General features: G+C 48.3%; 1 protein-coding gene across 8 annotated transcripts in view; it reads right to left on the minus strand.

The window, feature by feature from the left end:
• The window catches only part of LOC26534138 (mitochondrial basic amino acids transporter), a 278,776-nt gene that overhangs the window by 169,477 nt on the left and 82,485 nt on the right, over positions 1-26,814 (minus strand). For all 8 annotated transcript variants that reach the window (XM_033379339.1, XM_033379336.1, XM_033379337.1 and 5 more), the window contains one exon: positions 23,368-23,472. In XM_033379339.1, the coding sequence (XP_033235230.1) occupies positions 23,368-23,401 (34 nt within the window). In that variant the 5' untranslated portion in view covers positions 23,402-23,472. The remainder of the gene's footprint in view (positions 1-23,367; positions 23,473-26,814) is intronic.

The raw sequence follows: 26,814 nt of genomic DNA on the forward strand, positions 1-26,814 counted from the left end.
AACAATGGTCTACAGAATACCTCCAAGAATTGCAAGCTCGGCATAAATGGAAGACCGCTTCACCAAACGTACCTGAAGGATTATTAGTTTTGGTTAAAGAAGACAACCTTCCTGTAATGAAGTGGCCAATGGGTCGCATCATTAAGACATATCTTGGACAGGACAACCACGTACGAGTGGTTGACGTTAAGACAGCATCTGGCGTATACAAGCGCCCGATCACTCGTCTAGCGCCGCTCTTTCCAGAAGATGTGGCAGTCAAACGTTCCCACAACATGATCAGTGACACCACGGAGATTGATGAGCCACCCACACAGCGAACAACAAAAATTTCACCTACATTAACGTCAACATTAGTGGTGCTGTTGCTCATGCTTCCATTAGCATTGTCACAGTCAATAAATGTGACACAATTCGCAAACAAGCCAGGAATATTCTATGAGAAACTTGGAACATCAAGAATAGCAACGTCTGAGTGGACCATGATCGTATACTATGACTTGGACCCATATTGGAAGGATATGCAACTAATGTCTGCTGGAATTTCAGAGTTACGATACATGTGCCCTGAATTAAAAAATGTTTCGGCATGTAACTCCATAGTTCAACACTTTCAACATGTGCATAACGAGCTACAAGCAGGAAGCGTTTTAATGAAAACCTCTCGAAAGTAATTGAGAAAGTGAAAACCAATGAAGACTTTCTACTACATCTGCTCCAAAACCAAACATCAATTATCGACGCGACAATAAACGTAGTCAGAAAAGACAAAGTAACAACTGATAATCGCCTAAAAATTTTGGAACAGCATATGGCTACCATCAACCGAGAAAGAGGGTCATATCACAGCGATCATCTGACTCAAGCGTACTTAGGACTAATAGCACAATTAACCCTGCTCACAACAACTCTCCAACGAATGCAGTCCGACATATCTGATGTCCTAATCGGTATTCATCATCGGAGAATAAGCTCCACGCTGGTGTCTCCCGAGCAACTAATAGATCAACTAGACCAGATACGGGATCATTTGCCACAAGATCAAATGCTGCCGGTCACAACGAAGGAGGTGATTCAGCTATACAGAATCATGCGAGCCGAAGGAACCCCGACTGCAAAACACGTCATCTTCAAACTGACGCTACCGCTGGTTTCAACAGCTTAGTTCGAAGTTTTCAGCATCATCCCAATTCCGTTTTGGGATTCAACAAGCTGGAGTCTATTTGACCTCAGAACCACCATAATAACGGTGAACATCCACCGAGACCAGTTCATGGGCACTACCCAAGAGGAATTCCGACGTTGTCTTAAAGTACACAACGATGAGTTCATCTGCTTTGACCATCAGACGATCTTCAATGTGGACAATCGCTGTGAGTTTCAACTGTTTAACAATAAAACAGAAACACTGTGTCAGGTAAAACACACAAAGGCTGACACGGTGTGGCTAAAAACTCAGCATCCAAATAAGTGGATCTTCGCAACGCATTCTACAACCAAACTTCAAGCAGTATGCAACGGAGTTCCGTCAACCATAACACTGGAAGGAACTGGTCTACTCTCCATGTCCCCTGGTTGCACTGCTCGCAATACTGAAGTAAGCATCAGCACCTTCAGCACCACAATCAGCGAAGTAAAATCGACTTACAATCGGTAAGTCTTGCTGCTCTACTTTATTGCTGCCAAGTACCTAAGTAAATACACTGAAATATAACCCCCGCACAGAGTAAGTGTACCCAATCTAAAAATACACTCACAAGGAGCCTGTGCGGTCCTTCCCATAGAATAAGAATTCCACTGTTAGCTATATAAGGAGATGCATTTGTTCAATAAAGTCAGTATCAGAAACAGTACCATAGCTGCCTGTCACTCATCTTCCATCGCAATCAACAGAGGCTGTCGCTGTGTCTTCAGATCCTCACTTGCGCACCGTAGGATACCCTCTCCGCAGTCCAACTGGTTCAAGTTCTAGTTGCGACGACCAAACTGTAGACGGTTTATGTACCGTATGCAACCCAGCTTCCTACACACACACACATACACATTAACAGTGCCTTTCGGCTTACACTCCGCGGGAGCCACATGGAACATGGAACCATTCGCGTTCTAACCAATGTCACTGCTGCTGAAGAAAGGGAAAGCATGGACATGAGGCCAAGAACAAAACGCCTTCGACGAGTTGAAAACACTACTCACCACCGCACCGGTACTCGCCTACCCAGACTTTAACGTCAAATTTTCCCTGCAGACGGACGCTAGCAACCTTGGAGTAGGCGCGGTCCTCACCCAAGAGATCGAAGGGAAAGAGCGGGTCATCGCATACGTCAGTCGACGCCTCAACAAGGCAGAAGAAAACTACTCGGCCACCGACAAGGAATGCCTCGCCGTCATCTGGGCGATCCGAAAACTGCGATGCTATCTCGAAGGCTACCGATTCGACGTCATAACCGATCATTTCGCACTAAAGTGGCTGAATACCCTCGAGAGCCCTTACGGTAGAGTAGCAAGATGGGCGCTCGAACTACAGCAATACCAATACGACGTGCACTATCGGGCCGGCAACCAGAACGTAGTCGCTGACGCGCTGTCAAGACAACCATTGGAGACCCTCTCCCGCATCGAGGGAGACGACACAGCATGCACCTGGCTCAAACACAGGATCCAACAATTCCAAGACGAACCCCAGAAGTACCCGGACTACACGCACGAAAATGGACAGCTATACCGCTATCTGGGACACGGAGCCGACGACGACGACCACATACCGTGGAAACTATGCGTGCCTAAAAACGGCCGGACGAGAGTACTCCGCGAATGCCATGACGAACCAACGGCAGGACACCTTGGCGTCCGGAAAACCATCCTGAGGACAACACAACCATACTACTAACCAGGACTACACAGAGACGTGCGACGGTACGTGCAGGGCTGCGTAAGCTGTCAGAAATTCAAAGCCACGCAGCGCAAGGCCGTGGGCAGGATGCTCACACGTAAACCCGAAGAACCCTTCGCCACCCTATGTGCCGACTTCGTCGAACCATTACCACGGTCGAAGCACGGGTACACCATCTTACTGGTATTCTGCGACACTTTCTCCAAGTGGGTGGAACTGGTACCCCTCAAGAAAGCGACAACAGCAAACCTCGAAGGAGTTCAGAGAACGAATACTGAGCAGCTTCGGCGTGCCAAAACCATTCGTCTGCGACAGCGGAACAAAGTTCACCAGCCGATCATTTAGAACATTCATGTGCAAGTTGACTGTGAAAACGATGATCGCCCAGTTCGTCGACGACCACCAGAATACCAGCCCCGACTTCCTCCTGCAAGGAAAAGAGCCCCGACTCCCCGGCGCCCTCTACGATGAGGCTGAAAGAAGTATTCGCAATCGTCCGGAATAACATCCAGAGAGCCAGTCAAGAACAAGGGAGACATTAGAACCTCCGTCGGCGACTATGGCGCCCCGCCGTCGGGTCACTGGTACTACTACGCCAACACCACCTCTCGAACGCCGCCGAGGGCTTTGCGGCAAAACTAGTCCCGAAGTTCGACGGCCCCTACCGGGTCAAGAGTTTTCCATCGACAAACATCGCCAAATTACAACATTGCGAAAGCCGGAAACACAAAACCGCAAATATCAACTACCTGAGAGAGTTCCACGATCACGAGGCCGAAGAACCCACTGACCTACTCGAGAATGCTAACATCGACGAAGAAAGCAACGAGACATTAACCCGACGCCCCAACCACGGCAGCGCAGAGTCAGCAAAACCCGGAACACCCGGCCAAAAGACAGCACCGGCGAAAAACGAGCCCGATGGCATAATACCGCCGAGAATGCAAGCGCGTCGAACCGCGCGACCACCAATTAATCGAACAGCGCTGACGCCAGCGAGAGAAGTAACGTAACGCTCACGACTGCGCGCCCCACAACTCCGTTGACGAAGCGAAGAGAACGCGGAAACCCCAACGCAGACCACAGAAGAAACCACAAGAGCCCGACCCACGAGTCCTCGTCAGACGGCGACGAGAGCCAAAGAGTAACTTAGGCAGAAATCCGGCTCACAGTACGGTCGTTGTACCAAAACTCACGCAGAAAACCTAGCTCGGAGTACAGACGTTGTACCCGGAACTTACAAGAAACACCGGCGATCAATTAAACTAAGTTTATTTAAAGTGCTAAGAATTATAATAAAGTGTCATATTATCCAAGTAAACACCCGATTGCGTAAGTTCACTCCAACTAGCCGAGGCACCGACACTACCCCACTCCGAGTCCACGCACGCCGTTTCGTATGCACGACGAGCGACGTTCACTCCAGCCCCGATCTACCTCTCTACGATAGGCCGCCCCCCCGACGCCACATTTAAGGTTCCATCCATTTCTACAAATTTCTTGTGGATTGACCCCTGGACCCTTACCTAAGCCTGAAATAGGTCCATCACACAGTCATGCTGTTGTGCAAACTTGTTAGACCTTAATGCCTCGAAATGCAATGTTATGACACTTCATCGTTCTAGCCCCTTGTTGGCACCCTATACCCTATGTGGTAGATGATCTTGGTGTTATGTTATTGGTGTTTGAAGACGCCTTTATAACAAAGACTCTCTATACCTCGCTAATTCGACCGATCTTAGATAATTCCTTGCACGGCAGAGGAGCCCTCGGTCACAAAGGAATGGCCACGGCCAATATAAGGCGGAGCAGGAACACGAGTCAGAGAGTTACCACCGGACAGTCAGACAGTTAATACCGAGCAGTCAGAGAGAGTTATTACCGAGCTTCCACAGGGAACCGTTCCCTGTACCATGCCACGTATCCTTCGACAAGATCATCCAACCCAGTGCTGAGTATCCTAGTACAGGATCAACGATCGAGTACCGTGCCGCGTGTCCTTCGAACAGGACCCCCCACCTCAGTGCCGTGTATCCTAGCATATGAGCCCTGACCCAGTACCGTGTTGATAACGACTCGCACCGGTGCCCCGATTAGTCGAACAGGATCAGGATGAACATCCGCTGGATAGCGTCCCGCAGGAAGCACGAGCTGCAGAGCCTGGCTAGTGAGCTTGGACTAGGAGAAACTGGGACTGTAGAGGATCTACGGAGCCGGATCACCGCATTCATCGCACGCCGAAGCCGTGCAGGCAAGGCTGGACGTCCAGCAAGAACCACGAGCCAGGACCCACTGCCACTGAACCCCTGGCCACGCCTAGCCACCAGACAACCACGGAAGGAGAACAGCCACGTTTTCCTCAGGGACATCGGGTCTCACGCCCCGAAGGGGGTAAGATCTCGTTACTGGCGGACAAACTCCGGAAATGGGGATTTACTTTCGACGGCCACGCGGACCCACTAGCGTTCATCGAAAGGCTCGAGGAGCGATTGGAATCATACGGCGGGAGCCCACAGCAGTTTCCGCGAGCCATCTCCGGTCTCCTTACAGGTAAGGCCGAAGGATGGTTCCGAACTTTTCAGATGCAGGAACAGAATTGGACAGATTTTCGGAAAGAATTACTAGAATTCTTCCTGCCCCCAGATACTTCCAGCGACCGGAAGACACCATACGAAGTCGGGAACAGAAGCCCAAGGAATACTTCCGAGACTACCTTATCGAATTACGTCTGCTGATGCAGCGAGCCCAGTACACTCGGGAACAGGAACTCGAGCGGATCTACGAAAATCTCCGCCCGGAGTATCAAATGTACAAATTTTCGATCCCTCACAGAATTGACCCAGCTTGTCTCTGCCTACGAAATCGCGCGGGACCGAGAAGCACTTCGCAGCATCGGGACTGCGCAGAACCATCGACCCCGTGCCGCCTTCACCGGCAAACCAACAGGCGAGAGGTGAGGACCAGGATCCGCCTGGCAGATGGAACCAGGAAGGAGATTAACCAAGCGATAGCAGTCACCGTGCGCCTGGATCAACAAGAAACACAGGTATCTCTTCTTATACTCCCCACGGTATTAGACGACTCCATCTTGGGACTCGACTTCCTCTGTGGCATCCGCGCAAGGATCCACTGTGGACGGGCATATCTACAGCTGAAGTTGCAGCAGAAACCCGCCGGGACGATACCATCATGTACCGCCCAGCCACGCCCACGGGCCGTCACGTTTGCGGACTCCACTGCCATCCGAGACCAGCCCAGACCAACACCCCACAGCCAACCACGAACCATCCAACCGCCGCGACAACAAGACCTTACCCGACAAGATCAAGCAACAACCCCAGGACTACGCCACCACAACAGGACACGAAGAAAGCTACGACGGAAAGAACTGCGACACCGATGGATCCAACCATGGCCAGTTCCCCGGCACGAATCCCGACACCAACAGGACAACGCAACACAACAAGAACTTTGGCAGAGACAGTTACGGCTGCACTGGATCAATCCAGGGCCAGCTCGTCGAACCAGGAGTCACCAACAGGACACAGCAGGAAGCAAGGGACTTTGGCAGAGACAGCTACGGCTCCACTGGATCAATCCAGGGCCAGCTCGTCGAACCAGGAGTCACCAACAGGACACAGCAGGAAGCAAACGACTTTGGCAGAGACAGCTACGGCTCCGCTGGATCAATCCAGGGCCAGCTCGTCGAACCAGGAGTCACCAACAGGACACCGCAGAAAGCAGAAGACTTCGGCAGAGATAGCTGCGGCTCTGCTGGATCAATCCAGGGCCAGCTCGTCGAACCAGGAGTCACCAACAGGACACCGCAGAAAGCAGAAGACTTCGGCAGAGATAGCTGCGGTTCCGCTGGACCAACCCAAGGCCAGCTCATCGAACCGGGAGTCAGCAACAGGACCATGGAATCACCAGGATACTCCAGCAAAGATAGCTGCGGCCCCGCGGGATCAATCCAGGGCCAGCTCATCGAACCGGGAGTCACCACGTAGTAACCCAACACTGCAGACATCACGCAAGCCACGAACCCCGATACCACAGGACGAGATCACAGAAACTCCAACGACGGACTACCAACTGGAGCCATTAGCCGACGCCGAGATAGCTCGGTAACGCAACCCGTTTCGCCCAGCCGACTCGGACGACTACGAGAACGCGATCTATGCCGCCATTACCGCCCTGGACCTGGAGGACCTTTCGCCGTGGCAGCAAGATCCCGAACCGCCCCCCACGCCGTGGGCAGGCAAGTTTCTGCAAGAAGAATTGGCGAAATTCTACGGACTAGCTGGAGTCTCCCCCATCGCGGAACCCCACGGAAATTCGTATGCGACAACGGGACCCAATTCACAAATCGCTATTTCCGAAAGTTTTGCAAACTAGCAGGCATGGAATTGGAGTATACGGCGCCCTATACCCCACAACAAAACCCCACGGAACGAGCCAACAGGACGATCAAAACCATGACCGCCCAGTACATCGATGGAAACCAACTGACATGGGACGAGCTGCTGCCCGAACTCAGCCTAGCCATCAACAGCAGCACATCGGACACCACAGGCTCAAGCCCAGCATTCATCGTACTCGGCCGGGAACCTAGGGTGCCTGGAGCCTTGTACGAAGAGGCGACCCCAGGACTAGGCGAAGTGACAGAGATCCCAACCGACAAAGCCAAGCGACTCAAGGAAATCTTCGCCATCGTACAGGAAAATACCCAGCAGGCATCACAGACGCAGAGCAGGACCTACAACCTACGTTAACGCGAATGGAGACCCACGATCGGGACGCTCGTGATGCTACGCCAACATCACCTGTCCTAAGCGGCGGACAACTTCGCTGCCAAACTGGCTCCCAAATATGAGGGGCCTTACAAAGTAATTAAATTTATTTCCCCCACCAAAGAACGACTCCAGAAGCATCCGGGAAGACAACGACGAACGGCCGGACAAGCCGACCTCAATGCCTACCACGACCACGAGCACACCCTCACCAGCGACGAAAACGAGCACACCCTCACCAGCGAAGACGAAGAAGACAACGATGAGGACGATCCCAGCACCAGGAAAACCGCAAGTTCATGAGGACCACTTATGGTAGTGCACTGCCATAATGTCCTCGCCCCATAAGGGGCAACCGCGTACACACGCAGTAAGATAGCTTAACTCCCCTTAAGGGATTAGAGTAGGGAATAGCCAGAAACTAGAAAACGCACCGATCAGGGAAACCCAGGGCCCAGGGCACACCAGTGTCACAGGTCAGGTTCTAACCAAACAAGGTTTCTTCCCCCCACCAGATCCGACATGGACAACCCAAGGACGAGCGACACACAGCCTCTAGAGGCAGAGGATGGCACGGAGGGGCATCCTAGGGGTGCGTCGCCGCCCAGCTCAGGGCAACCACGGTCCACGACCAGCCAAACACAAACGAGACACCGCTCCCCGACCCCGCAAGCAGAACCGGGCAACACCACGCAGCAGGGCCCATCAACTGAAGCGATACCGCGACCACCCAGGCCGGCCTAGGCCATCCCGACGTCGGGCCCGCCCCTAAGGCCCACCGTCGCCCCGCCGTGCGACAACCATGACCTGCGCATTGCTCAACGACATCGTCCATCCGAGCACGTCGCGAGACAACCCGTCTGGGATCATCACAATGGAGGCGATGCGAACATCGGACTCAGACGAGGAGGTCCGAGCAGGCCGGGCTCAGCAAGAGCCCCCAGACGCCCACGCCGCCGCAAGCATCCAGGCCAAGGAGCAGGCACCGCCGTCACCCCACGCGCGACTCGAAGACGCTTCGAGCCAGGACACGTCGACCTGGACCCCAACTCCGAGGAGCAGAACAGCTCCCCAGTCGCGCACAAACTGCGGCTGCGGTCCCCACCACCACCGCCCTATTACCTGTACCGCATGGGAAACCCGCAGACCCCACGACCAAACTACGACAGCAGCTCCGACGAGGGGTTCACCAGCCCGACTATGGAGGCCGATAAGCACTGGGAGCCGACCCACCTGGCAATCACCGATGAAGAGGTCTTGCATGACCAACGTTTCGGAAAAGCGGGTGGCCGCCCATGGGTCAAGCACTCCGTCCTGGACCTAAACCGCCAACTGGAGGCCGAGCGGGCCACGACGGGCCCATACTGGGCCGTTTGCGAGGACGAAGATGGACCGACCGATTGCCAGAAGAGCGCTCTAGCCAACATCGCGGTTGACGTGGCACCCTGGACCACCTGGAAGAACGCCAACAAGACCCTGCAGCTGCTGCTCGCCCATCCACGACCCATCACCCCACCCAGGCCCGACAGGGAGGTCATCCCTGCGTCGGACCACGACACAGCAAGCAGCGACGAGGTACAGCTCCTAGGAGAGGACGACACCACTCCGCTACGGATCCGCGACAGCAGTCTGGACGAAGCCTGGCCCCGACGGCTCCGGAACATCGCCCTTCAGGGCGAGGACGAGCCACCGAGACGCGTAACCGGCAATGAGCTGCCCCAGCTACTCTAGGAACTCGGCCTGGAGGACGGACCCGTGTCCCCGATACCCAGGGATGACGGGGACGAGGAGATAGCCCGCATTCTGGGAGGGCAGGAGAACCCAAACGGCCCGATCCCGGACACCAGCTGGGACGACGGTTGGCACACCCAACTGCAGGAGTAGGACGCGCAGGAGGAGGCGGCAGCCCCGGAAAGAAAGGAGAATAGCGATTGAAAGCCGCTGGACTACGCACCAATGAATTGGCTATTGCCAGCTCCCACCGACCACGACGCCCCGAACCCGGACCCGACGAACTGCACGGCCCGAGAGGCCGAACCAGGAAACCCGAGTCACCCAAAGGAAGACAGCGACCTGTCATTGGGCTTGGAAGAGGCAAAGGCGGGCGTACTGCTCACAGCGTTCGAGGAGATGCCCGAGCTGAACGTGTTGCAGGAGGAACAGGCATGGCCAATCGCCCCAGGCGCCTGGCGGGTAAGCACGCCTGACCGCCGCATCCCGCAAAGCCTGCTGGAAGGCGCCAGCGCTCAGGCAAACGCGGCGCGACATAGGCGCAGCCGAATCCGCAGCCTAGAATACCACGACGGCCAACGCTTCCGCGTATCCATTAGCGGAAATTTGGTGCGCATTTCACCGCGCCCACCCCGAATTAGGAAGGGAGTGTGAAGGCATAAGCCTCCACAAAAGAAAAACCTGACCACAACACCTTCTCCTGAAGGGACAGCCCCGGGGGGCTTATTATCTCATTATTACTTCATTTTTAGTACTACTATGATTATCATTATAACAAAGACAACGCTGAAAATCTTTATTTTCCCCAAATTAAAGTAAGAAATAGGCTAAGAGGACCCCAAATAGTGAGGCCTTTTTTTTATACCCGATACTCAAAATGAGTATTGGGGTATATTAGATTTGTGGTAAAAGTGGATGTGTGTAACGTCCAGAAGGAATCGTTTCCGACCCCATAAAGTATGTATATTCTTGATCAGCATCAATAGCCGAGTCGATTGAGCCATGTCTGTCTGTCCGTCCGTCCGTCTGTCCGTCTGTCCGTCCGTCCGTCTGTCCGTCTGTCCGTCCCCTTCAGCGCCTAGTGCTCAAAGACTATAAGAGCCAGAGCAACGATGTTTTGGATCCAGACTTCTGTGATATGTCACTGCTACAAAAATATTTCAAAACTTTTCCCCGCCCACTTCCGCCCCCACAAAGGGCGAAAATCTGTGGCATCTACAATTTTAAAGATAAGATAAAACTAAAAACGCAGAATCGTAGAGAATGACCATATCTTATAGACTGCAGAATCTGAATTGGATCGTATTATTATTATAGCCAGCATCAAGAAAACAATTTCATTTTTTCTCGCCCTGTCTCTCTCTAACACACAGGTAGCATAGGCGGCTTTGCTTAGAGTAAAACATTAGCGCCTAGATCTCAGAGACTATAAAAGCTAGAGCAACCGAATTTGGTATCCACACTCCTAATATATCGGACCGAGACGACAACCGAATTTGGTATCCACACTCCTAATATATCGGACCGCAAAGAATGCAAATCTGGGGATATTCACAAATCTCAGAGACTATTAAAGCTCGAGTAACCAAATTTATTATCCGCACTTCTGTTAGATCTCACTATAAAACGTATATCTCAAAATTTCGCCCCACCGGCATCCGCCCACACAAAGGACGAAAATCTGTTGCATCCACAATATTGCAGATTTGAGAAAACTAAAAACGCAGAATCATAGATAATGACCATATCTATCAGATTGCTGAATCTGGATCAGATCAGATCATTTTTATAGCCAAAGGAAACAAATCAATTTGCAGTGGCTACGCAGCGCGTGACGTCACGCTCAGACTGATTTTCTGTCTCTCTCGCACGCACTCTTTGTCGTGTCGTTTCATTTTAGCAGGCGTCTGCCGGAGCAGAGCCATACTGACTTAGTATCGGGTATAACTGTAGAGTTGCGGTGTCCGCAGCAACTCACAACGTTCCCCCTCGTTTCTTAGTAGTATAGTTAAGAGAACCAACACGAAAGAGAGACGCATACTACGCAGCAAAGAGAGCCAGCATGGAAGAGAGCGAAGCGGCAGAGAAGCCGTCGATCGGTCTTACGCCCACGCAGCCGAGGGAGAGAGCCGACGGCGAACCATGCAGACACTCCCGAGCCGAGGCCGGCAGCCGAAAGCTGCGCAGCATCGAAGCGGCAGAGAAGCTGCGAAAACGAAAAGCAGAGGCCTGGCACGGTCCAGCGCGGGCCAGGCTCGGGAGTGATCTCCGAGCGCTGAGCCAGAACGGTTGTAAAAAATAAACAGTGCCCCGACCCCGCGAGAAGTGGAAAAAATAAGTCGTGACCACCGTGACGAGGATCCGCCGCAGGACCCAACGAAGGGAAAACAAGGGTGAGCCACCTCCCGTATGTGAGCTCTGGGGGGATAGATCGGTGCAGAAGTTTCCCAAAATGTTAAATGAAAGCGATATCCACATGGTTTTTATGATATTTTTGACGTATTCCCTCAGAATAAAGACACCCACCTCAACCCACCGGTTTCCGAACTTTCGACCGTAGGAGTCCCTCACCCCCTCCCCCTCTCTTCCCTATTCCCTGGGGGCCCGGCGAAGTGGATGTGAGTCGTAGATCATGCGGCATCCACCAAGCTGGGCTTCCCTTTCCCATACCTTTCTCCCCTGGAGACCCGGCGATGCTGGATGTGAGTCGTGGATTCACGCGGCATCCGCAAAACTGGGTTCCCTCTCCTACACCCTCGCCCTGGGGACCCGGCGACGCAGATGTGAGTCGTGGAACATGCGGCATCTGCAAAGCTGGGCTCCCCTCTCCCGTACCCTTCCGACCCCTGACCCAAACGCCCTCCTCCCGCCACGCATGAACACCAACGCGCGTCCCTGCAGCTCCCCAAGCACGGGTTCACCCACGCCTCGATCCACCCCACGGGTGCGCTTTCGCCACGAACGGCTCTCCCCTTAGGTCCTCACCCAACAAATTTTGCTGTGTGGAAGGACCGGGCCCTGGACAGACGAAGAAGCTGTACCTCGGCCTGAGAACTTCCTTACACATGTTATATCCACCACTAATTCTCTTCCTCTTATTAAGTTACTAATTAGTGCGCTTCCGCACTTTTCAAGTAATTAGTAATTGTAGTGGTATTTGTATTTTGAATGCATGCTTAGTTCCTTAATAAAGTTAGTGCTCATTTTCCTCGCATATTAGTCTAAAAGCTATCTTTCCTGCATGTTCGCGTTGGATTCGGCTACGCGCCGCGCGTCATTCGGCAGCGACCCCCCGGTTGGTTGGGCGGGAGCTGGGCTGCGATTTGCTTGCGAGCCGCGCGTAGTCATTAGGTTTATTAGAATTATCGAACTCATCAGTTGTCCCAAAATATCCACCTCCGATACATATAGTCTGCAAATATTGATCACCGAGGGAATAACGTTTAGGACAACGATACTATGCCAAGCTGCGTATGGATCAAAATTTGAGCTAAAAAGAAGCAAAAAGGTTTGCTATACCACTATCCGTATTAGCGCTCAAGCTACCCAGGTTCCTCTTATGCTGCGAGGGAGTTTGCTTTTTTAAGCAAGTTTTTGTATAACCAGTCTTTGCCGACGTAGAAAGGGGACTTAAAATCAATCCCAGGTTGTTTTAGTATTTCGTAAATTCTGAAAGGTCGACGAGGTTTCTTCCCTCAGTTATGAATGGGGAATGAATATAGTTCGGTGGCTATACACCGCCTTCATACGACCAATCATGCTCTATGGAGTGGTAGTACTTTGGCCAGCACTATTGAACTTGTCTCAACAGAGTCAGTATAGTTCAACGCTTGGCAGAGCTATGCATAACTGGCGAGCTACGAAGTTGTTTGGAGACAATATAAATGGCCTCCTTGATGGCCACAACCTCCGCTTGGAACACATTATAGTGATTCGGGAGCCTGAAGCAATGACTGCTGTTCAGCTCGCTACACACTCCGCCCCCCAAGTGGCCGTCTAACTTTGAGCCATCAGTGTAGAAGTGGACCGCATTTGCAGGTCCTGGTTCGCCCATCTCCCAGTGCTTTCTAGGTGGGATTGATACGTGGTGTAATCAACGTACAATCCTTTCTCTGATCTTTGGGAGTCAACCCTCCGATCTGTTTTATTGGTTTTTATATTCTGAATTTGACAATTGTGTTTTGGGCTTTTGTAAGCCAAAAGCCGCGGAGCTACGCTGCCAGTGACGCCGGCAGCGGAGCGGCAGAACTATGTGTTCTTATCTCTTATATGTTAGTATGTATATGTGTGAATATGCTCAGCGCTGTTGGCAGCGAGAGCGCGAGGGAAGATATATGTGTGTATGCATGTATATTAGTGCCGTCAAGTCATGGGAACATGCTGACGCTGCACTTGGGTCGCTCGAGGCATTCTTGAGTGAATCGTAATACGATCACCCAGAATGTCTGGGACTTTATTGTTACGTAAACACTGACACAAAGTGTTACAGTGTGTATTCTTTAAGTACCGTCGGTACCGTGGTTATTCGAAACAATGAATACTTTACGTGAATGTGTATATTATATTTAATTTAATATGAGCATACTAGAGTGGAGTGGTGACGAGAGGTGATCACTAGGGATACAATAAAATGTCCTCTGCGGTAGTTGCGGGAGTCTCGTCAGGATTCCCGAGTGCCAAAGCGCGGACGCTTTCCACAGTTTGGCCTCTCTCATTCTAAGGGCGGAAAGTGTTGCCACCTTCTTTCCGATGACATCCACGGGGAGGAGGTCCAGCACGGTATGCAGGGCATCCCCTGGAGTAGTCGTAGCCCGCCAGTTATGCATAGCTCTGCCAAGCGTTGAAATCTACTTAATCTACTCAGTTGCAAATATGAGCAATAGCTGCCAGATCGCAAAATTACCTTTGAGGAGTGAAATTGCGCAAAAAGTGAGTAGAGAACAAGTGAACAAAAATGAACAAGTGAACAACAAAGAACAAGTGAGCAAAAAAGAACAAGTGAACAACAAAGAACAAGTGAACAAAAAAGAACAGCTTGGAAGGAACATGTTCAGTTGCTCACTTAAGTGAACAACTCTTTTTTGTTCACTCACTAATGAGCAACACAACACTAGAGTCTGTTCAGACAAGTTCAATAGGGCTGGCCACGATACTACCACTCCATAGAGCATGATTGGTCGTATGATGGCGGTGTATAGACACCGAACTATATTCATTCCCCATTTTAGTCCGATTGCTTTCTTGCATATATAGAGGGCCACTGTGGCCTTCCTTACTCTATGTTTAGTTTCTAATCGAGCTTTCTGTCGAGGATTAGGCCAATGCACTTCAGACTTTAACCTCTTCTATTCCGTTGCATCTCTCCTCTCTCGAGGTTCGAAGGACCATTGCGGCTCAGATCTTTATTAATGACCTTCTAGTAGGTATCGATTGTCCCGACCTGCCAAGTAGGATTAGCTTCAGAGCGGCTAACAGGAGCCTAAGGATCCAAGCACCCTTTAAAGGGTGATCTCCATCGGACCAATTATGGCCTTGACGACCCCATTTGTAGGGCGCTTCGGCGGCACAATGCGCTGCCAGCTGGGATGCCAGGGAAAGGGAGCCGTCAGACGGTTGTTTGTAGATTTCTTCCTTTTCTTTAATTAATTTTGTTATTTTCTGTTACTTAAGTTCTCTGTTTTCTGTTCTCTTAAGTTTAAAATAAGTTAGTCTAGCCAGATAAGGATTTTTTGATTCCGTTGGCTCCAGAGGACAAGCGAAGTGGTCAATCGAAAACATGAACAGTTCCACTTCGATATATTTGGATCCGATGGGCGACGTTGAGATAGTCGTGTCTCATCTTGAGATCTAATTGTTTATTAGAACATGGACCCGTGCTTTTAAATGATAAGAAAGTGAAAGGAAATCGTTTGGGATAAAGGAAAGTATTTCAAATTGCGTTAATAGAAAGATAGCAGAGACAGAGTCGAATTAGAAAGGCAGGGTAGTTAGGCCTTCAAAGTTCTTCTAAACACTAACGCTAGAATTCAATGTAGTAACTCAAATAAAGAACTAATTGATCTTCCGCAACAAAGAATTTTAACAATAATACATGGTTTACTGTGCGAACCGATGATAAAATACTAGAACCTCATCACAGCATTCAAATGGAAAGCTACCAGAAAATTGTATCCTACCCGAACAGCCTACTTTATGTGATTACTGTAGAGCTCGGTTTAGAGCTCTTGCTTACAGCAGTTTCTTCCTAAATTTTTCTCCATTGTGCTTTCTTCCTCTTCTTCGTCGGTCTAAGCTCAGCCGATCGCAACACACGAACGCATATTTAACGCTCCAACAATAGATGAAGTTGCCATCCTGACTGTTGGTGAAAACATGGAAAGACGCGATATTGTAATTGCACGTCGTGATAATGGGCCACTGCAAAAAATATCTAAACCCCATTGTTCGGAGAAGCAGCCGTTAATAACTCTTAAGTCACGTCTCTCTTAAGATTTCTGCTATCGCGTTCATCCTATGTACGCTCTCAGTGCATACACGCACACACCTATGTAAAGTTATTACTTGTTATAAGCCAGTGCTTCGACCCTTTCTTCTGTCTAGTCGGTCGTTCCTCTTCGACGCAGTCGGTCAGCAGTACTCTTTGTCGCCCAAAACGCCTAACACCTAAATCTAAGTCCACGGCCACTGCCTCGAACAAAAAAACACACAAACAATAAACAATAAACACACAATAAATAAACAATAAATAAACGCCAAATTGTAACCTTAAAAACGGAGCAATTTTTTTCTTGTAAATTTTGGAGTCAGAGTTGCCGAAAAAGCTCGGCAGCTTCCAACATTTTGGTGACCCCGACGTGCTCGCCGTGGACTTGTCGTGTGTTAGTAGTGTTTCAAATAGTTCGTTAAATCAAATTCGAAGGTTTAACGTAACATTTGTCGAAAAGTAGTGAACCAAAGAGCGTTGTCGCCGACAGTTCTAGCGACCCACTGTCAAGACTTGCAGCATAGAGTTCCAAGCGTGGTCCGTTAGTTTTCTTCGTCTCCTCTTTCGTCGTTTTGCTTCAGCCAGCTCTCGAATTCGAACTTGAAACAGTGCAAATCATCTCGGTCGTTCTCTTGTGCATAGCATAACTTTTGGTTCTTATTCGGTCGTCGCTTCATTGCTTTGCCGGCGCATACATTTTGGACATACACAAATACACAAAAGTGCGGCAAAAGTGATCGCAAAAACATTTTGAACTTCTCTGAACTCTCGCATTGCATCATTTTTATTCAACTGTGATCGACTCACAGAATTCGCGTCAACAATTTATAGCCAAAACCATGGGAAAAACGAAATATAATAGAAGGAGTGGAACGTTGGCTATGGCAGTGATACAGTGACAGCTGCAGCTGCCCAAGTTTAGCGGAGCCTATACAGAATGGACAAGCTTCTATTCCATGTTCACAGCTGTGATTGATAGTGAAGCTGAGCTGACTTCTATCGAGAGTTACAGCATTTGCGGTCTTGTTTGAGCGGAACGGCGTTGTACACAATTAGTTCGTTGGAGATGAGCGAGGCTAATTACAATATTAGATATTTTCAAAAAACGATTTGCTAATAAACGTCTCTGTTTGACATGCCTAGCTTTTTTGGCACCTATGTGTTTCAAAAATGAAAAGAGATTTTTGGCTAAAGTTTATAATTCGTATTTAATCTTAGTGGCTTAGCGGAAGCCGATTGCTTGCTATTGCCAGATAAACTTTATGCGAGATCGATATGCAATCAAAGCGCAGAGGGGTTAGCATAGAACTAAACTATAGACGACGCCGTTAGATCAAAGTGATTGCCGAAGTGGCGGCAGCAGATCAAAGTAGTTGCCGAAGTGGCAGCGGCAGAGAGCCCCTTTAGCGGGAGAGCGCAGCAGCTCTGCAGAACGTCAACGTTTTACAACATAGGCGGCTCTCTCTGCTCATACAATAATAATGTTAAAATTACGTTTATTCTTCAGCGGCTGACCCGAACAGTCTCATTCTATAGGCACACATTAGAGAAATATTTGGGCTGGCGCGTGGGGACTCCTGTAATTTTTTTTTTTTTTTTTCCTGTAATTGGACGTTGACATGCAATGACTGCATCTAACAAGAGGCGATGCAATTACTGCACCGTCAAGTGGCCCGTGTGACACCAGCAGAAGGCTGTTACGCGCGGATCCCAGGCAAAACGCAGCCCTCCTCCCGCCCAACCGACCGAGGGGCGCTGCCGCATGACGCGCGGTGCGTAGCCGAACCAAACGCGAGCATGCAAGAAAGATAGATATTAGACTAACCTTCGAGGAAAATTAGCACTAAACTTATTAAGAAATTAAGCATGCAATAAAATACAAAATACAAATACCACTACAATTACTAATTACTAGAAAGGTGTGTAAGGATTAGTAATTTAATAAGAGGAAGAGAATTAGTGGAGGATATAATATGGTAGAGGGAATTATAGTCCGAGCATAAGACCCTAAACGGTTCATGCAAGGAATAATTCGATCTACAAAGTGGAAGGAACAACGGTATAAAGTTTCTAGTCAGTCTAATAGGAATCGTGAAGTTTATGCGGCTCAACAGATCAGGGCTGTCTATGTCACCCCTGATCAAGTTGTGCATAAATATCACACCAAGCATTTTTCTACGGTTAACTAAGGATGGGAGGTTTACTAATAATAGTCTACTAGAGTAAGATGGGAGTCTTACACCCGCATCCCAGTTAAGGCCCCGCAGAGCAAAGAGTAAAAAGTTTTTCTGTACTGATTCTATACGGTCCTGGTGTACTTTGTACTGAGGGCACCATACACAGGAGCCGTATTCTAAGATCGGACGAACAAGCGAGGTATAGAGAGTCTTTGTTATATAGGGGTCGTCAAATTCCTTTGACCACCTCTTTATAAACCCAAGCACGCCCATGGCCTTATTTACCATGGTAGAAATGTGTTCGGAAAACTTTAACTTGGGATCTAACATAACACCCAGATCATCCACCAGGGTAATTCTCTCAAGAGAACCCCCAAATAGGGTGTAGGGAGCCAACAAAGGGTTAGAACGATGAAATGTCATAACTTTGCATTTCGAGGCATTAAGGTGTAACAAGTTTGCACAACACCATGACTGAAAGCTATTGAGATCGGATTGCAAGCGAGAATGAAATGAAATGTCCTTGTACTGGACACAGAGTTTAACATCATCCGCATACATAAGTACTCGAGAGTATGTTATTACTGAAGGCAAGTCATTAATAAAGAGTGTGAAGAGTAAGGGGCCTAGATGGCTGCCCTGTGGTACTCCCGAAGAAACCTTTACTGGTAAAGAGAGGGAGTTTTTGAAGAGGACTCTTTGAGACCTAGAACAAAGATAGCTAGAAATCCATCTCAGGAGGTTGGGCGGAAACCCTAAAAGGTCAAGTTTATGTGCTAAAAGGGAATGGTTTACAGAGTCGAATGCTTTACTAAAGTCGGTGTAAATAACATCCGTCTGTAAGTTACCTTGAAAGCCTTTAATAATGAAAGAGGTAAACTCTAACAAGTTCGTGGTGGTTGATCGCCGCCTTATAAATCCATGCTGAGTTGGAGATATAAGTGACTTGCAGAGATGTTGCAAGTGCGGAGTTAAAACCTTCTCAAACAATTTGGGAATAGCGGATAACTTTGCTATACCTCTATAATTTTTTACATCAGACTTACTACCTTTTTTATGGAGAGGAATTATAAACGATTCCTTCCAGATTGGGGGGAAGCAAGATGAATCAATGGACATGGTGAATAGTTTAAGCAATGGTCCACACAGAGCCTCGGCGCAGTACCTGAGTACACAACCTGGAACCCCGTCTGGACCCGGTGAAAACACCGGCTTAACTAGTCGAAGATCTTGAAGTAGGGAATACTCATTTAACAAGGGACTGAAAATGCCGTTCGACCTCGGTAATCCGTATGGGTACGGTTGACCAGAGTAGCGTTCCTCAGAATAGGTAGTTTGGAAAAACTGGGCAAAAAGATCGGCAATTGCCTGATCATTATTTGCCGACGTATTACAAAATGATAGCGAGGATGGGTGTGCGGACTCATCTGTTGTTTCGCTGCGGGCGTCACCTCACATCTTCGCGCGTTGGATGCGCTGGCAACTAAGGAGGAAAAACCTTATTGCATCATCGTCCACGCACTCTGGAAGAATTTGGATATGCAGACTCAAGTTAAATGGGCAGCGGCTTCGTCGAATCACAATCTTCCATCTTGGGAGAAATTATCTGCATTTCTGGAACAAAGATGTCGTACCCTTGAAGGCATTCACCACTCCATGCAAGGGCAAGATGGTCAGGTTGGCAAGTCAGGGAAAACCGTGAGTACGCATCATCGAAAGTCGTTTGTAGCATCGTGTGCTCCTGTTTCCTGTGTGTTTTGTGAGGACGCGAACCATATGATTGCCAATTGTCAACGGTTCAAAACTCTATCGCTGAATGTTCGTTACAAGGAAGCACAAGGAAGAACAAGAGCACCCTTGTTATGCGTCAATTGCCTACGAAAATGGTCATCACTTGAAAGATTGTAAATCAAGTCCCTGCCGTACTAGCCAATCGAAGCACCACACTCTTCTGCATTTCCTTCGTCCAACAGAGCCCTTCCCTACTATATCTTCAATTGAGCCGCAGCCAAATCATACCGCCATGGTAACATTGTCGCCCTCCTCGACGCCATCTCATATATCCCAGCGTCCGTCTGAGCCTGTTCTATTAGCCACCGTAGTCGTTCCCGTCAATAAGAGCGCTGGAACTTTCATGCCATGTCGCGCATTGTTGGACTCGGGCTCGCAATTGCATTTCGTAACTACTCGTCTAGCTAATCAGCTTTAACTGCGAAAAACCAACCAAGAGATGCTAGCTTCTCAACTGAAGGTATCTCGGTGGATCTCGTTCTGAAATCGCGGTACTAGCATCACTGCCGTCCGTCGCCCAAAAGGTTGCGGACAGTCAACCTCGGGTCTCAATTAGTATTGCTAAATGGCGTATATCTTTGAATATCCAGCTTGCTGACCCGTCGTTCCATAAGCCGGAGCGAATAGATCTGCTCATCGGAGACGGACTTTTCTTTGAGTTGCTCTGTGTGGGACAAATTCAGCTGGATTGCCCTTGCTGCAGAAGACACATCTCGGATGGATTCTATCTGGTGGTGCGCACTCGGCCTCCAACTGCTCGTCGTTTATCGCAACCCAATCTTCGGATAACACCAATCGCAGCACTCAGCTCGATGACTTGGCTCGTCAATTTTGGGAAGTGGAGCACATCTTTGAGCCGATAGCTAGGGCAACAAAGGAGGAACTTTTCGTCAACCATCACACTCGCTTACCCTCTGTCCGCTTGCCATTGAAGCGAAGTTTAAAGTCCTTGGGACATTCCTATTTGCAAGCAAAGCGGCGCTTGGAAAACTTGGAGCGCAAGTTCGTGCGTAATCTGCTCGTGCTCTTCATGAAAAATATTCGGCATTAATGAAGGAGTACCTGTCCCTCGATCATATGTCTCTGGTGCCCTAGGAAGATAGGCACAAGTGCAAATATTTCTTGCCACATCATTGCGTCTGCAAAGAGGACAGCTCCACAATAAAGCTGAGGGTTGTATTCGCCGGCTCTGCAGCAACCACATCTGGTGTTTCGTTAGACCAAGTCAATCTTCCGGAAATTCGACATCGGGTATTGCTTTCGTATGAGCGACATTTCAATTTCGTTTAAGCACATCAACTCATTTGGAGTCAGGATGCAAATTTTTGGTTACGTTCAGAAGTTCATCAGTAGGACGAAGTCACCGGATCTCTCAATAATTTTGGCCAAGGATCATCCAATGACGTTCGCCATCATTACGCACTTTCATCGAAATCATCACTATACTGGTCCGCAGTCGCTACTTGGAGCAATTCCCTTACAGTTTTGGCCCAACGGTGGCATAAAACTGTGGCTTGCGCCTTGCGAAAAAGCGTCATCTGCTGCCGGTCCAGACCGCGTCTTGTGGAACACATCATTGCTGACCTACTGAAGGATCGAGTACAGGATTCGTCTGCCTTCAGCGGTCCCTTCTACTATAAGCCAGATGGGCGCAGTCGAGCACCGATGTGGATGTGTGTAACGTCCAGAAGGAATCGTTTCCGACCCCATAAAGTATATACAAATATTCTTGATCAGCATCAATAGCCGAGTCGATTGAGCCCTGTCTCTCTGTCCGTCCGTCCCTCCGTCCGGTCGTGACACTATTACGAGAATATTTCAAACTTTGCCCCGCCCACTTCCGCCCCACAAAGGGCGAAAATCTGTGGCATCCACAATTTCGACGATACGAGAAAACAAAAAACGCAGAATCGTAGACGATGACTATATGTTCTGGAGTGAAAAATCTGAATCAGATCGTTTAATTATTATAGCCAGAACCAAGAAAACAATTTCATTCTTTCTCGCTCTGTCTCTCTCTTACACACAGGTTTCATGGTCGGTTTTGCCAATTACAAAATGTGAGTTCAAGGATCTCAGAACCTATAAGAGCTAGAGCAACCAAATGTGTTATGCACACTCCTGTGATATCGGACCTGCACAAGTGTATTTCAAATGACCAAAAAGTAGACTTAGACGAATCGGATAACATTTGGAGAAACTCCTATCAGAAAATTGTACATAATCAAAGGGAGCTATCGGATGTTTCATATTGCCGTTGTGTTTCCAACATACATATCTGCCATTCCTAAACTTTTTGAAATAATTATTACTTCTAATCTTCATAACTTCCGTAGTTCATTCTTTTCGCAATTTTAGCCCGTATTTGTGAAACGTCCCTCTGTCTCTACACACCTGGTTGACTTTTCCATCCTTTTAACTTCTGGATTCCTAAAACAGTGTAAACCTGATAAAGTACATTTTTTAGATTTTAGTAAAGCTTAACCCATAATCATTATATCCATAAACTATCTCTTCTTTAGTTTCCGACTAAACTACTTTTTTGGATTTATGCTTATTTATGCAATTGTTCTCAGGGTGTCTGCTTTAATTTCTCTCTTCGGAGAAGAGAGAGAGTGGAGAGGACATGGCCAAGGCTATGATCCCGAAATTTTGTATAGCAGTAGCCGTGCGATCGAAACTAGAAAGCTTAAAGCGAAATATACAAATCTTACTTAACGGATTGTACTAAGCTCTGTAATGTAATTTTATTATTCTACGTTATCTATGACTTTATTGTATATTCATATCTATTACTAATAATGACGATTTGCAAATCTTTTCTCTCTAACTATGTTTCGAAATTCTACGTAACTACGTTAATTCGAAACTGAAATTATTTCCCTTACAATTCCTTGTTGTGAGAAAACAAAGATCTGTCCAAATTTTTGGGCGACAGGGAGGCAAACTAAGGCTTCGGAGGCAAAAAACGCTGGCAGAGGTGGTAGAGGAGACAGCGAGCATATGCGCGACGCCAGCAACGAAGCTTAGCGACGATTACCGATGAGAGGAGAGCGGATGCTCTCGGTCAAAAGCAAGGAGTATCGACGGGTCATAGGTCAGATGAGCGGTCAGGTCCGTGAAAGCATGTGGGCGGGTCTAGTCGGCGGAATCCTGGGCGTTTGCTCGAAGTTCCGAAGGCATGGAAGGCTAGCGCAGCGCTAAGGCGCTAAGATTGAAAGGAGAAGCAAAAGGCCATTGATCAACCCATCCTAGCACACTAATTGAGTGAGGAAACGATCACGGAGCCTTTCCAAGTTTGCCAAGTTTGGATCAACGCAAGCGTCACGATCAATGGATCCTTAGCAATCTGATGATACGAATAAATGTGCAGTTAACCACGACCGTGTACTTAATTGTCGCCGAGGAAACATTATAAATTGATTGAATCGAGCCGAAAAGGGCCACACAAAATTTCCATAACATTAAGAATTAAATTTATACAAACAAGTGAATACTTACCTCCCATGAGGCCAGCAATAAAATCCACAAACATTCTTTGTGTCCAGACTTCAACCAAAGATTGAATTTATTATCAGTCCTCGGGGGTTTTTTGTTAAATATATTCTGAAAATTTGTTGAAAAATATTTAAAATAATTAAACGAGTGACATAATAATAAGTATTCAGATTACGACACCAAAACGAGTTGGTACATTGTGTAGCATAGTAATCATTTTTAACTACTGGCTATTGTGAAGAGTTGTACATAATCGATTTCTCTGATTTGTCTGATAATGTGTTTTGTTTAAAATTAATTTCGACCTAGGCAAAAACGCCGCACTCCTCCCGCCCAACCGACCGAGTGGCGCTCTGCATGACGCGCCAGGCATTAAGCGAATCAAATGCGAACATGCAGGGAAGATAGGTGCTAGACTAATATTCGAATAAAGTTAAAACTAACATTACAAAAATAACTAAGAGCGCATTCAAAGTACAAATACAATTACTAATTGCGAGAAATTTGAGTATTAGGAATTTAAGAAAAGGAATGGAATTAGTGGTGGATATAATATGGCAGAGAGAATTATAACCAGATCATAAGACCCTAAAGGTTCATGGAAGGAATAATTCGATCTAGAAAAAGGAAGTGACAGTGATATGTAGTTTCAATCGTATCTAAATGAAATCGATTCGTTAATGCGGATCAAGAAACTAAGGCTATCTACGTTACTTTGATAAAGTTTTGCACAAAAATCGCACGAAAAATTTTAAGATTAACTTTACGATTAACTAAGGATTCAAGGTTTATTAATAGCAATCTACTAGAGTAAGATGTCAATCTCACACATGCATCCCAGTTGAGTCCCCGCATCCGGTTTGATGAGCTGGTGAGGTGGCTCAAAGGGGGCCTAGCAGAGGCCACCGGACGGGTCGCAGGTTGCGGATAGCGAACGACCTACCTATACTTATATAGATCATATAGGTAGGTCAGCTGCGAATAAGTGGACATCCCTAGGGAGAGTATCGAAAACAAGCAGACCCGGACAGCCACGGGTGTTCGCGAAGTAGCAACACTGACGATGCGCTTGTGGTGCCGCTTACACACTACCTACCCACATCCCAACCCCCACATTCAGCTCACACCGGGCCGGACTAAAAGTGTTATTCGACCCGTGCCGAGAGTCAGCCTGGCTGGGGGCCCGGTATATAAAACTAGCCCAGTCGATAACGGAGAGCTCAGGGACTTGGCAGCCACCTGTTCTAAGTATGCCTTATCCGGGCAACGTGGATCTCTGCCCGGACGGACCGTACCCCTTCTCTGCAGCTCGTGGGAAAGAATGGAAGATTTTAAAAACAAAACAAAGGAGGGGGAACGTTGTGAGTTGCTGCGGACACCGCAACTATACAGTTATACCCGATACTAAGTCAGTATGGCTCTTCTCCGGCAGACGCCGCTAATATTAAACGACGAGCGAGACGTCGGGCGCTGCGTAGCCACTGCAAATTGATTTGTTCCCTTTGGCTATAAAAATGATCTGATCTGATTCAGATTCAGAAATCTGATAGATATGATCATTATCCATGATTCTGCGTTTTTAGTTTTCTTGTATCCTCAATATTATGGATGCAACAGTTTTTTGTCCTTTGTGGGGGCGGAAGGGGGTGGGGCGAAATTTTGAGATATGCGTTTTATAGTGAGATCTAACAGGAGTGCGGATACTAAATTTGGTTACTCTAGCGTTAATAGTCTCTGAGATTTGTGGATAGATTTTCCCCAGATTTTCGTCTTTTACGCGGGCGGAAGGGGGTGTGGCGAAATTCTGACATAAAACGGTGAAGGTCCGATATCACACGAGTGTGGATACCAAATTTGGTTGCTCTGGCTAATATAGGTTCTGAGATCCTTGAACTCATATTTTGCAATTGGCAAAGCCGACTGTCGGGTCAAGCAGCTTAAATATTTTAAATTATTGCCAGTGGTGCGGCCCAAAGGAAATGCATTTTGGTGTTGTCGTTTCCAATGCCCCCACTGCAAAGATCATTTGGTACCGCATATGCGCATGCAGCGGAATTTGGGCACTTGGGTTTGGGCACCACTGAGCAGATCGCAGGATGCATCATCGTGCAGGAGCTTCTCCGAAAACTGGATCCAGCGAGCCAAGAGAAGTGGGAAGAACGACCACGCATTCGCAAACTTAATTCCGTCGTGGGAATCTATGGCCTCGTTCTTGGAGCAGCGATGCAGATCATTGGAGACGATGGACTTTTCTATGGCAATCTATGCGTTGAGCAATCAGGTGGGCAGAAGTAGAAAGCATAATAATTCTAGGTCCACATTGGTTACAACGAACCAAACCGTAGCACGCTGCGCGCTGTGCAACGATGGTGCTCACGAGGTCCAGCACTGTCAGAAGTTTAAAGCGCCCACAAATCGCCATAAAGAAGCCAAGCGGCTTTCGTTGTGTATAAATTGTCTCAGAACAGGGCATTGATTACTTCAGTGCACCTCGAGCAACTATCGTACCTGCGGGGGTAGACACCATAACCTCCTTCATTTTGATAGCCCTGAAGATACCGCAGTCTAAGGGAAATCAGCGCCGTATACTCCATCTCAGTCTGCGCTGTCTGAGTCTACGCCGTCTGAGCATACCACTGAGCCCTCTACTTCAGCGGCTACCTCGTCTGCCCTTATTGCCCAAGATCTCAGGAATGGTGTTGTTCTACTTGCCACGGCCACGGTCTTAGTCAAAAATCGTTCCGGAGTTTTAGTTCCCTGCCGAGCGTTGCTGGATTCCGGCTCCCAGTTGCATCTAATAACTTCTCGTTTCGCGAATCAGCTTCAGCTTCGAAAAATGAAATCATCGACTGCAGTCTCGGGAAAAGGCGACTCTAGCTTCGTCACGGATGGATTTTCGGTCAACGTTAGCCTGCACTCTCGCTCATCGGATTATCTCAACTCTCATCACTGCCATTGTAGCCTCTAGCATAACCGATCGACAGCCAAGCTTTGGAATTTACACTCAAAACTGGAACATTCCATCTAACATACCACTAGCTGATCCGGAGTTTTATAAGCCGCAGCGCGTCGATCTGCTAATTGGCGCAAGTCTGTTTTTCGAGATCCTGTGTGTTGGTCAGGTCAAGCTACTGCCAGGATTGCCTTCAATTCAGAAAACGCGCTTGGGATGGGTCGTGTCTGGAAGTTGTTCGCGTTTAAAAGGTTCCTCGTTAATGGTCTCTCGCGCTCGGGCCGTAGCTGCTGAGGATAATAGTCCAGAGGATCGGCTTGAGGTGCTACTTCGGAGGTTTTGGGAGGTAGAAAATTTCATCGAAACAATAATAAAGTCTACCAAAGAAGAGCTAGATTGTGAAGCACACTTTGTGCAGCATTTCCGTCGACTACATAAAGGCGATTATTGTGTTCGGCTGCCAGCAAAATATTATTTGGATCTCCTTGGAGAATCTT

This window comes from Drosophila pseudoobscura, chromosome 4 (genome assembly GCF_009870125.1).
Source record: "Drosophila pseudoobscura strain MV-25-SWS-2005 chromosome 4, UCI_Dpse_MV25, whole genome shotgun sequence".
NCBI classification, from domain to species: Eukaryota; Metazoa; Arthropoda; class Insecta; order Diptera; family Drosophilidae; genus Drosophila; species Drosophila pseudoobscura.